This window comes from Euleptes europaea, chromosome 5 (assembly GCF_029931775.1).
Source record: "Euleptes europaea isolate rEulEur1 chromosome 5, rEulEur1.hap1, whole genome shotgun sequence".
NCBI classification, from domain to species: Eukaryota; Metazoa; Chordata; class Lepidosauria; order Squamata; family Sphaerodactylidae; genus Euleptes; species Euleptes europaea.
The window spans coordinates 60,753,619-60,766,311 of NC_079316.1; the positions used below are offsets into that span (position 1 = coordinate 60,753,619).

The 12,693-nt window shown below is 39.4% G+C and overlaps 1 protein-coding gene across 1 annotated transcript in view; it reads right to left on the reverse strand.

Moving 5' to 3' along the window:
- Positions 1-1,377: 1,377 nt before the first annotated feature.
- The window catches only part of LOC130478306 (guanylate cyclase 2G-like), a 50,831-nt gene continuing 39,515 nt past the window's right edge, over positions 1,378-12,693 (reverse strand). Inside the window, exons 18-22 of the mRNA XM_056850453.1 lie at positions 11,977-12,151; positions 7,657-7,755; positions 6,057-6,148; positions 4,898-5,005; positions 1,378-1,470 (exon numbers count right to left, since the gene is read on the reverse strand). Coding sequence (XP_056706431.1) covers positions 1,378-1,470; positions 4,898-5,005; positions 6,057-6,148; positions 7,657-7,755; positions 11,977-12,151 — 567 coding nt within the window. The remainder of the gene's footprint in view (positions 1,471-4,897; positions 5,006-6,056; positions 6,149-7,656; positions 7,756-11,976; positions 12,152-12,693) is intronic.

Here is a 12,693-nt window from a genome sequence, read left to right on the forward strand (position 1 = left end):
AAAATACAATAGAGAACAATTTGGTTGGCATAAGCCATAGACATAGATGTTCCAACCTTTAGATAGTTAGCAGTTCTCAGATGACCACTTTGCAATTTCTCCCATCAGGGGAGGGGCTATCACAAGAATACACTACCAAGCAGAAATTAAAGGACTTTGCTACATCAAAAGTCTTATGAATCACATCTCAGCATCTTTCTCACAGGTGAGAGAAGCCTTGTATAATCAACACATATTACGGAATGAACTACATGTGTGCTGAAAGACTGGGCCAAACTATGTGTTATATGGGAAATTGGTTTTTTTTAGCCACAGGATGGGGAAGTAAAGATCATTGCTACAGACTTGGGTAAAGGAGTTTTACCGATTCCACATCTACCAGGTAACTTCCCTGATAGAAATCGCTCCCTTCCAAAGCAGATGTTAGCCATGAGGAGACTTGGTACCCATATTGTACCTGCCTTTTCTCCACCATCAGTAATATTTTAAATTTCTATTTATTGGAGCATCTCTATGCTACTTTTCTCCCTGAAGGGATATAAAATAGCTCACAGAGAGTTGCAAATTACACCACCATTTAATCAAATAAGACAAAACACCAACATATCTGGGCTGGTCTTGATCTGTCATGCTGCCTATTGCAGGCCGCAATGTCAGAATGCATAACATTTGGTGAACGTAAATGTGAAATGTGTAGCATTCCATGTCATAGCTGTATTCTATTCTGTAATAGAGTTTCTTGGAATGTGAGCTACAACCCAAGAAAGAGCTCGGAGTATGTGAAATTTTGAATCAAAACTTAAGAGTCTTGTGATGTACCTTCAGAGGTTTGTTTAATGTTTCCCCCTAGTGTGTATTGATAGTCCTTCAGATTTTATTAGACTGTGACTGATGAAGTAGAAAGGTATATATTCAGTACATTTAGTGTTTATTGGACAGTATTAAACATGAGAACAAAAGACCATATACATACACACAGTAGAGGGAGTACTTCCTCAACTTGAAGTAGAGGTGCTTCCTCAATTTAGATCTTGACTTTCAACTCACCGTTGCAGTACAATATATACATTTAGTTGCAACTGTCTATGTTTGCTAGATGTGACGAAAGTGAAAAAGGTCTAACTCTTATCATACTGAAACTCTTTGATTCATGTGCTTTATCTAATCTTAAAGAATTCTTGATTGCATTAGGTAGATGGATTTTGTCTTCAATGAGATAGGTATAGTCCAAGTTCATAAAATGAACTTTCTGGCCAGTGTTGGAAACAGTGTAAATGCTGGACTGGATGGACCTTTGATCTGATCCATTGGGGAGTGGTACTTATTTTCTTATAAACATTGACAAGGAGGTTGACATGTCAGTATTTAAAAACTAATTCATTTTGAATTAAAGAATTCCTCAGCATTATGTTCATCTGGTGAATCATGGCTCCTTTTTCTTTCAACAATAGAGTTTGCAGTTCTGACATTCTAAAAGAATTTAAATGTAAAAGAATTTTAGAATTCCCATTCTCAATAATTTTAAAACCTAATATTGATTGGGCCTTTTCAAATGCATATCATATCCATGAATCCACTTGAGAGAGTTTTTCTGAATGATGTGCCATAGTGGTGCCTTAAATGTAAACATATTTTAAAACCTATATCCTTCAATGAACATTACTTTAAAATAACAATGGTCAGCATTACCACCTTAGTTGATAATTTCTTTAGCCATGTTGTTTTTAAAAGTTAATATACTTCCAGTGACTTAAAAGTTTTACTTTATATTTAGCAGCGTAAATAATGAACTCTACACAAGTGTGTCTACCTAAAGAATTAACTATGGTATTTTGTGGTCCTGAAAGCTGCTTCATGCATTACATGATAAGAAGACAATAGCTGCATGTAAGAGATACTTATTTGCGGAAGCATGCTTTACACTGATGCAGGGCAGAAACAGGGCTTGGCTTGGCTCCTGGAAGTTCATTCACATGCCTTGCCATCATGTAATGTGCAAAATACATTAGTCAAAGGTGGTAGCTTATACAGGAAAAGGTGATGTTTAAGGTAATGGGAATTGCCCCTGGGGCACTTTTTCAAACTGTACATTGCACTTTTGGATTTATCCTTTGATTGTCCAAAATTAAGTTTTTCAACAACTCCAATGAGTGAAACGAATTCAGACTTTATTTGCTAAGTAAAAGTGAAAAGGGCCTTTAAGAGTTTCCTAGTTAATGCTGTTCTTCATTTTCCCTGTGGATGTCATATACCACTGTGAAGAAATAATTATCCTACAAAGGATCCACTTGCCCAAAGGAGCCCAAATGGACCTTTGGATTCCCACCTTCTGTTTTCCATTTGAAAATGTAAAGGAGGAAACCAGTTCTTCTGATATTGCACCACAATGACTGTGACCATAAAATAACTCCCTCACCTAAATATTCCAGGGGACTCTGGCTTTTTGTGTGAATATCCACCACCATCAGGAAAAACAAAACACTGGGTTAGGTTCTAAGTGCAGAAGTGACTTCATTTTCTAAAATGAAAGAGAATGTATGAGATAATATGAACTCCAAATCTATTATTTCTGTCCACATCTGAGGCCATTTAGTTTGCCAGCATGGAAAGTTCTTTTTTTCCCCTTGGAATCTTTCAGTCCATTCAAATCCAATCAGAAGATTTCAATCCAATCAAATCTTGGAAGATTTCAGTCCAATCAAATCTTGGAAGATTCTGCTGACAGCATCTTATCCAGCTACTGAAGGATGTAACTTCTGTACTCTCACAGTAGTGGGAAAAAGGCACCAGTCTCTCTGTTGCTTATGTGTTTGTGTTAAATGCCATCAAGTCGCTTAGGATAGTCATATTGGGAAGCAAAATATAATCCAAATAGCCATAATGTCATGTTGTATGCAAGTTCCTCCATTTTGTACTGCAATCAGTAGTAGGTGAAAGCGGTGCCTTTCTGGTAGCAACAAGACAGTGAAAATTAGCATTAACAACTGTCAGTATTCAGAAGGATCAACTGAGTGTATTCAATAAATATGAACTGAAGCAGTACTCTGTTAAGACATGCATGACTCTGTGTAAGCTGTCCCTTGTTTATTACAAGAGCATCTGTTCTATTGGGTGTTGTTGGATGGAGCTGTGGATAACTATTCTGTGGCACTGCAGTGAACATATGGATGAAATAACACACATTTCATACACTCCTTGGAAGGACAAGATAGCTTAGAATGTCTAAAAGCTTTTCCCCTGCTAGGCATTACAATGGTCTTCAAGAGCAACTTGACATGACAACAAGCAAATTATTGAGAAGAATTAATAGTGCAAATCAGGCAATAACACTGCAACATAACAGTTGCATTTAAAGTATTCAGCTCGCCTCAACTGAATTGATTCCTTTCTAAACAAGATTTTAAAAATCTGGGAATCTTAATTCAAATAGTATAACTTGTGTCATCTCTGCTTCTTAATTAGAAGAAGAAGAAGAGTTAGTTTTTACATGCCAACTTTCTCTACCACTTAAGGAAGAATCAAACTGGCTTAACAATCACCTTCCCTTTCCCCTTCCCACAACAGACACCCTGGGAGGTAGGTGAGGCTGAGAGAGCTCTTAAGAGAGCTGTGACTAGCCCAAGGTCACCTAGCTGGCTTCATGTGTAGGAGTGGGGAAACCAACCAGGTTCACCAGATTAGCATCTGCTGCTCATGTGTAGGAGTGGGGAATCAAACCCGGTTCTCCAGAGTCCATCACTCCAAACCACCGCTCTTAATCACTATTCCACCCTGGCTCTCTTTATTGACCTTAATATTTTACACACCCATTTATATTAGAGACATCCTTTTACTGTAGATGAATTTCACATGTCACTTTCCTAACCTAAGCAAAACCATCTAGATATGGGGATATGAGAGTGGCATTAAAATGTTCAGGCTCTTAAAAAGTAATTGTTTCAAAGGGTAGACATGTTGCTCAACAGTAGAACAGAGAGGTTTGAGTCCAGCAGCACCTTAGAGACCAACAAGATTTTCAGAATATGAGCTTTCAAGAGTCAAAGCTCCCTTCATCAGACACCAGGTATCTGATGAAGGGAGCTTTGTCTCTCGAAAGCTCATACCTTTGTTCTGCACATATTTCTATAGGCCATATGGAAGCCATCTCCACTGCAGGGCTCGCTTCCTATCACTTTAGATACTTAGTGGTTCACTGAAAAACCTAGAGCAAGAGAAAGCAAGCGCCACTGCAGAAGACTGCCAGGACAGTGCCCAGAGACAAGGATGTGCGGAACAAAGGTACAGCTTCTGAACCAGAATTATTCAATGTGTTCAGACGGCACTTTGTTTATATGTGGTTTAGCAGTACAGCACATGCTTTGTATGCAGCTGATCCCAATACCAGCCTTCTCTTGGGGGCCGGCTGTCAGTCAGACAATACTGAACTAAATGAACCTATAGTCTGACTCAGCCTAAGGCAGCATCAAATGTTCATAGAACAGCATTGTTAAGCGTTTCAATCATTTTAGCATAGTCACCTCTTGAAGGGAAACAGAACAAAGTGGAGAGAGGAGTTAACAGCATGAGGACCTTAAGGACACCAAAGTGAAAGAGGGCTAGACTGCGTAAGCAAAGGTTTGAGTACATTGAGAGTCGGATAATTACAAGGAGGACATGAATGTGACATGAAGGGAAATGTGGGGGAGGCCAAAGATGTCTCGGGTCATTAATCCAATTAAGTAAGATGGCAACATGCTTTCAAACTCCAGTGTTGCAGCATATACCACAACGGAGAAGTGTTTTACATTCTCACAGATTGATTCTAAAGCTATGACACTTCTTGGGTCACCCACCTCAATGGACTTGGAAATATCACTGGAGCTATTTTCTTGCACACAATGCTCAGCCATAGCCCTACCTCCACATTTCTTTTGGGGAGCCTTTCTACATCGCAGTGGAACTCTGGCAAAGGCATGTTAAATCCAGCTTTTCCTTTCAGCCAAAAAGTTTGTTGCTGTCCTTTGCCCTGTAAACCCACAGGTATAATATCAAAGCAGAGATGCAGCATATAGCAAGGAAAATAACTCTCTAAACAATTTAAACTATCAGAGTGAAAGAGACCCGCTCAAGGCGGTTCACACAATGAAAATAATACGGTACAAAAATTAAGAAGGATGGTGATTTTAAAAAGTATTAAAAACAGCCAGGGGTATAAAACATTTGGAAGCAGTCGTCAAAGCAGACAAAATCCCAATCCCGAGCAAAACACATGTCTTGGCCTTGGGTCTAAAGAACAACATGATGGGTACCAGGTGAGTCTCAAGATGACTGGTATTCCAAAGGCAAGAAGATATAACAGAAATAGAGAAGTGATAGTGTTTGGAGACAATTGGCATCCTGGAGTTTGACACCTTTTCTCCGAGATGAAGTTTGGGGTTCAAAATGGAGCTGGAGAAGCTTCAGTAACAATGTTGCTGACAACAGCCAATAAATGCTCATGATATTTGCATATTCACATTGTGCCAACACTGATAATATCAACAATGGTTGGTACATTTCCTTCAAGAGCAAAGGGAAGTACCTCCAGTGTCTAGAAAATGCAACATCCCCACAAGAGAAGTCCAATCTCTAATGATGTAAAAACAAATGTACAGTTATTGGACTAAAGACTGAGCAAACTATGTAAATCACTGATCTGTGATAAGTGCACATTTATACTGGAAGGTATAAGGAAAAGTCATTGACCTTTAGGGAGGTGTCAAAATATGTGACTCCCCAAGTACCTGACCAGCCTTTATCTAGTGCTGGTGCAAAAGTATTTTGAAATTAAAGCTAGCCTTGCAACCTTTCGTACAATGCTAAATTACTGGAGTATTTTTCTATATATTTCTCTTTGGCTTGCTAAATTCTTCTTTAACATCCTGCAGTATACCTGCTTCTTGCTCATGGTAGAAAGTTGCCTGAAGGGGAAATTTCAAACCATATGGTGAGGCAAAGAGGGCCTTGCTTTTGTACAGAGGGTTAGACTAGATGATCTTTGGGTTCATTTCAACTGTCTGATTCACTAAAAGCCATACCTTTACTCTTATTGTCCCTCTTTCTTGCAAATGGTAACCTCCAATGGACTGAAGAGTTTTTGCTGTGATCATGGAGACATGGATTTGGAGGGCTACAAAAAGAAAGGGATTGTATATTAACCACCAATATTGGGAAGGAAAAGAAAATTCCAATGTTTCTATCAGTTAAACGTTCCAACATTACGTGCAGTGAGCTAGGAAGAAAAGGCCCATTTCATGACTTTAATTTTATACTTATTTAGTATTTAATTAGATAGCTTATACCTTGCTGTGCTCTCCAATGGGACCTAAAGCTGCTTACCACATCAACCTTTCCCCTCCAATTTTTTTCCCTTACAACAACAGCGTGAGGCTTATACAGTTGAGAGAAAGAATGACTGCCCTAGGGTAACCCATCAAGCTTCAGTAGCAGAGTGGGGATCTGAACCTGGGTCTCCCAGACAGTGGCAGATCTACTATGAAACTAATGAAGCTTAAGCTTCAGGGCCCCTAATCCTGGAGGGGCCCTGAAGCAACCTTTTTTTTTTTTTTAATGAGTGAATTTTTCAACAAAATGGATGTCTCTATTTGCCCTGCAGTTGCCACCCAGTGGCAAGGGTGAGGATTGTCAATATAGCCAGCAATTCACAGATGAAAATAGGGACATACTTGAGCATTTCTAACTTTTATTTACATGCCAAGGATCACTGCCCAATGGCCTCCCTTCAGTATTACACTTTCCCAGCTGCTGTGTACCATTTAAGCTGCCCTGAACTATTTCTCAAAGCAGAATGCATTAGCAAACAGATCTTGTCATATTTCAGAAGTTAAGCAGGGTTGGATGGGAGACCACCAAAGAAGTCCAGGGTCACTTTGTGGAGGCAGGCAATGGCAAACCACCTCTGACAGTCTCTTGCCTTGCATACCCTTGGCAGAACTTTCCACCAGCATATGTGTGTGTGTATATATATAAAAGTTTTATAATCTCATAATTGATCTGGATGCATTCATTACAAAGCTGTCTCTCAAACATATTGGCGTCATTTACAGTCTGGATGGGCATTAAGGGTGAATGGAAGGGAAGTAATATACTGGCATTTTGTTCCATGTCCATGCATTAATGCACATGTGTACTTGAATCAAGTTGTACCTGCCCCTGCCCAGCCATTTGTGTGTGTGTATGTGTGCAGTCAAGTCACACCTAACTTATGGCAACCCCATAGGAAGAAGAAGAATTGGTTTTTATACTCCGCTTTTCTCTACCTTAAGGAGTCTCGAAGCAGTTTACAATCAATCCCCTTCCCTTCCTCTCCCCACAACAGACACCTTGTGAGGTAGGTGGGGCTGAGAGAGTCCTGTGAGAACTGTGACTGGCCCAAGGTCACCCAGAAGGCTTCATATGGAGGAGTGGGGAATCAAACCTGGTTCTCCAGATTAGAGTCCACCGCTCTTAACCACTACATCATGCTGGCTCTGCCCATCTATTTAATCTTTCATATTTTATTCTGCCCATTCTGCTACTAGCACTATTTCATCCCATGATTTGAGCTCTCTCCTTTCACTTGGAGAGGAGGCGTTCACCTAGTCTGTTACCTCTGTAAAAAAAAATCATATGACATACGTAAGCTTGTGCTTTCCATCCTCGAAGCTGTATTCACAGTGTCACCAAACAGACAATATCGTGGCCTTGTGATCCCTACTACTCCTGCAACAACAGGCCCTACAATAACAAGAAAAGCATCAAGGAAGACACAGACAATTGAAATACAACATTCCCACCAATATTCTGTGTTTTTCACTAAGAAATATAAATGAACATTCGGTGCAATCTCATGTAACTCTTACTCATGTAAGCTCTTTCAGAAGTGATGCTGAAAATAAGCAAGAAGGAAGCAGGGCTAGCAAGAACAAGTAGATGGGATTTACTTCACCCATAAATACTTTTGCTGTACTAATATGTAATGTGAGTACAATCTTATAATCCTGGAAAAGCAGTCGAGTTGGCAGACATTATTGGACAGAGAGTATGGGCTAAGTAAACTTACTTTTGGGGTACCAAAGTCTGATAGGTAACATTTTAGGTGGGATGTATTGTTTTGTGTTACATCTGAGCTATCTGCCACAAATTACACAGACACAGTACCACAAAAACTAAGTTTTAATCTAAGCTGAGACCATTTTTCTTCCATTGCTGGCTTCCTTTCAAATCACAGCTCCTAACAGAGTAACTATTTCCTCCTAACATGACAGGGAGCTTTTTGTCATGGTTTCTTCTTTCATGCCAAATCTCCATCTGTGACATGAAAAGCAGATGCAAGATAAGCATGGCAGGGGATAAGCATGTCTGAAACATAGAAGTGCCTCAGTGTATCTGGGTCAGTCTTTAGCAAAGATAACCCACATGTTTCATATAACTATGTTGTCCCCAGTCCAGCACTGAAGATATATGTGTTTGAAACATCATTAATGTTATCTTGCATCTCTTTTATCTGATATCTTTTAGAGAAGTTGTTTACAAAAAGTAACCTTGGTTTCACTACTCCTTCTAATATCCTACTTGTTTGTTTGGCCCACTCAGCTATGATACTGCTTTTACTTGGTGCAGCAGCAAATTCCTGATTAATAGAAACAATCACAACAACTTCAACTTGTGCAGTTCATTAATTTGTCAGACATGCATCTAATTACCAACACAGTATTATTTAATAAGAAGAAGTATATTTTAAAACATGTCAGTATTTGTTCCAAGTGTTAGTGCACAAAGCAAACTGAAACAGATATTGATGTAAATACTCTGATGAGGGATATATGTTTATGCATAGTTCTGCCATGATAATATTTCATTGGTATTTGGCCCACATATCTACCTATAATTTCATTGCAATCTCAGTATGTCATCTTTAATTTATTTATGGAGTATATTTTTATCCCGCCCTTCCTCCAAGGAGCTCTGGGTGATATGCATGGTTCTCCCCTCTTCCGTTTTATCTTCACAACAATACTGTTGAGGCTGTGACTTGCCCATGGTCACCCAGCAAGCTTCTATGGCGGAGTGGGGATTTGAACCTGGGCCTCCCAGGTCCCAGTCCAACACTCTAGTAATCATTCATGTTGCTGTGTTATTTTATGATGGTTGTAAATGGCACTGAAAATGTTTATTTGAAAAGAATCCCACACACACATACACAACCGAGAGCCACAAAGATGCTAGGAAGTGAGTTGGGGGAAAGTCTCATTTTGAACCCTAATAAGGACCAAGACATTTAGTGATTCCAAGACATCAACCCAAAAATAAAATAAGAATTATCAGTGTTTATAAAATCAATCCATTTTAATAAAGCACCAGATGCTAGCTCCAGGAAGTTCTTATGAGCTAGCATAAAACAGGGTCATCTCACAAGGGAGCTCCAAGGATACATTATTGGCAGGCTAATTTCCATTTACTTGTATCTTTAGAAAGCACACTAATGCAACATGAAAAATAACAGTCTCAAATTATGAAGAAAGCATCTTGTATAGCTTTATAGAGTAGCTAGGTATGAAATAATTCTCATCCCATGATCATATGACCAGAAAAGGCACACAAAAAGACAGGCTACAGACTAGTGAGTTAGTCCTTCCCCTTCTTGGCTCTTCCCTCCATTAATTTTTTTTCTTAGTTTTTTCTCCTGCTCCAGAGCTGTCCATAAATCACGAGACTACTGGAACATCACCCTTTTCTCCAGGATCAGGAAAAGTATTCGTCCTCTTTTACCTGTCTCTTCTTTATCCCTTCCCCCAACACAAACACACACACACTCACTTTCAGCCTCCTCTTCCACCAACCTTGAGCTCTTTTTCTTACTTTCTCCTTACAGCCCAGATCTCTCCTCCTCAGCAGTGTTATACATACATATACATGCAGGTTCTATTAAAACCAGTTGAAGGTGTGGAAAATACACTTAGAATATGTTAAGATATGCTTATGCATTGATAATTTATAGTGGCATTTTAGGGTTGCCAGTCTTCCAGCAGGGCTGGGGGATTCCACGCCCCTCCCTCTTATTTCCTGCCTTCACTTAGAAATTGGCCAGTAGCATCACATAACTTCCAGGGAAAAGCTGGAAGTGAGGTCACACCTGTCTAGGAATCACCAGAAACTTTATGGTAAAGTACAGAGTTGTCAGAAATTTCCTGGAGAGGACTGAGGTAACTTCCAGGGAACACCTAGAAGTTTCATCAGTCTTCTTTAAGAAATCACCAAATGTGTGTGTGTGTGTGTGTGTTAAGTGCTGTCAAGTCACTTCTGACTTATGGCGACCCTATGAATTAATGACCTCCAAAATGTCCTATCATTAACAGCCTTGCTCAGGTCTTGCAAACTGAGGAGGGCTGTAGTTTTCTTGATTGACTTAATCCATCTCATGTTGGGTTTCCCTCTTTTCCTGCTACCTTCAACTTTTCCTAGCATTATTGCCTTTTCCAGTGAGTCTTGTATTCTCATAATGTGACCAAAGTATGATTTGTTTTATTTGTCTTATTTGTCTTTTAGGCAGTCCATGGTGTCTGTAAAACTCTCCTCCAATTTCAGTCTCTTCATCGTCAACCTTAAAATCGTGTAATTCCTCAGTAGTCATTATTTTTGTCTTCTTGATGTTCAGGTGTAATCCTGTTTTGGTGCTTTCTGCTTTAACCGTCATCAGTAGTCGTTTGAAGCCTTCACTACCTTCTCCCAGTAATGTGGTGTCATCTTCATATCTCAAGTTGTTAATGTTCCTTAAACCAGTTTTCAGTCTGCCTTCATCTAAATCTAATCCCGCTTTCCTTTTATGTTATGCATATAGATCGAAGAGATAGGGAAATAAAATATATCCCTTTCTGACACCTTTGCCAACAGGCAACCATTCTGTTTCTCCATATTCTGTCCTAACAGTAGCCTCTTGTCCAGGGAATCCAAATTGTCCAGATACTCTAAGGTTCTACCATAGAGTCTTTAGACTCTAAATTGTGGAATTCCCTGCTCCAGGATGTGGTGATAGCTGCCAGCTTGGAGGGCTTTAAGAGGGGAGTGGACATATTCATGGAGGAGAGAGGTATTCATGGCTGTTAGTTAGAATGGATACTAGTCATGCTGCATACCTATTCTCTCTAGTATCAGAGGAGCATGCCTATTATTTTGGGTGCGGTGGAACACAGGCAGGATGGTGCTGCTGCAGTCGTCTTGTTTGTGGCTTCCTAGAGGCACCTGGTTGGCCACTGTGTGAACAGACTGCTGGGCTTGATGGGCCTTGGTCTGATCCAGCAGGGCCTTTCTTATGTTCTTATGGACAATTTGGATTTTTACCATAGAATATCCAGTTATTCCTAGAGAGGTGTGATGTCGTTTTTTGGTATTTCTGCCCCCAATATCCCTCTGGTTGTCAGGCTGGGCCTAACAACACTACAACAGAGACATAAATATTGATTTTTAAGAACTGTTTCTAACAAATAATGGTTGCGAAATAAGAGAACTATTGTGTCACCCTTTTCTGTCTACTTTTCAGAAGTTTCATAAAAATTACCATTATTACTTAAATGGACTCTCATTTCATAAAAATATTGCGCCAAGCACACAATCATATACACGTGAATTTAAAAGATCACTCAACTAGGACTGGATTGAGTTAGGTGCTGGATACCTGTACTTGTCACCACTGTTTATTTAATAAATAGAGTTGTGTAGGATCAGAATTTAAACTGTACATTCTGAACTCATTTGGATCATTTTGTATTTTTGGTTGCTAATCAAACTCACCTCACTACTTCTACCGTAAAAGACAAAATTAAAAATACTTTTACCTTACTCATTTAGCAAGTTTTCACTCAAATACTTGCATATATCAGTAAACTGTACATGGGCTGCCAAATTTCTACCTATCAAGACAATAAATAACCAAATACAGAGGAGACTGATGCCCTTTACCTGTATGAATGCCTATACGCAGCCTCAGTTTCTCATTGGGCATGTGCCCAATCTTGAAGGAGATCATTGCACTGAGAAAGTGCAAAGACATAGTAGCAATTTCCTCAACATGTTTGGTCCCATTGCGGATGGGGAGGCCACTGGCAACCATATAGGCATCTCCAATGGTTTCAACCTGTTAACAAATTAATCATTAGTGTTTACATAATTTGCACAATGAGAACAAAAAGTGCGCTGACAGGTGCAACAGTGAAGTATATTAGTGGCACGTGAAACTCATGCTGTAATAAATAGAACTGAGAGGATGAACACTGAGTTTTCAGTACTTCAGAAGGGAATGGCTGATTTAAAAAAGTTAGCCCTTTCCTTCCCCTTTGGGCACAGCCTATAAATTTACTTGACACCAAAACATTACTTGATGAAAAGAATATTTCATCTTTTTCCTCATGATTATCTTCAAAGATGCTTTTCAAAGAGCAGATGTCATTAGGGTTTTCCTTATTGGATACCAAAGTAGAAAAATTGAGAAACTTCTCCCAGAGTGAAACCTTGTTATTTTATTTAGAAATTCTCTAGCTTTGGGGTGACTTCATACTTCAATAGTATGAAGCATGGTGGCTTTACCATTTGTCCAGTATACTTAATTTCCAGTGGGTCTTAGTTTGTTCTTGTCATTTAAAGGCCTAAGGGCTAAAGGGAAACTCAACAGATCTGAAT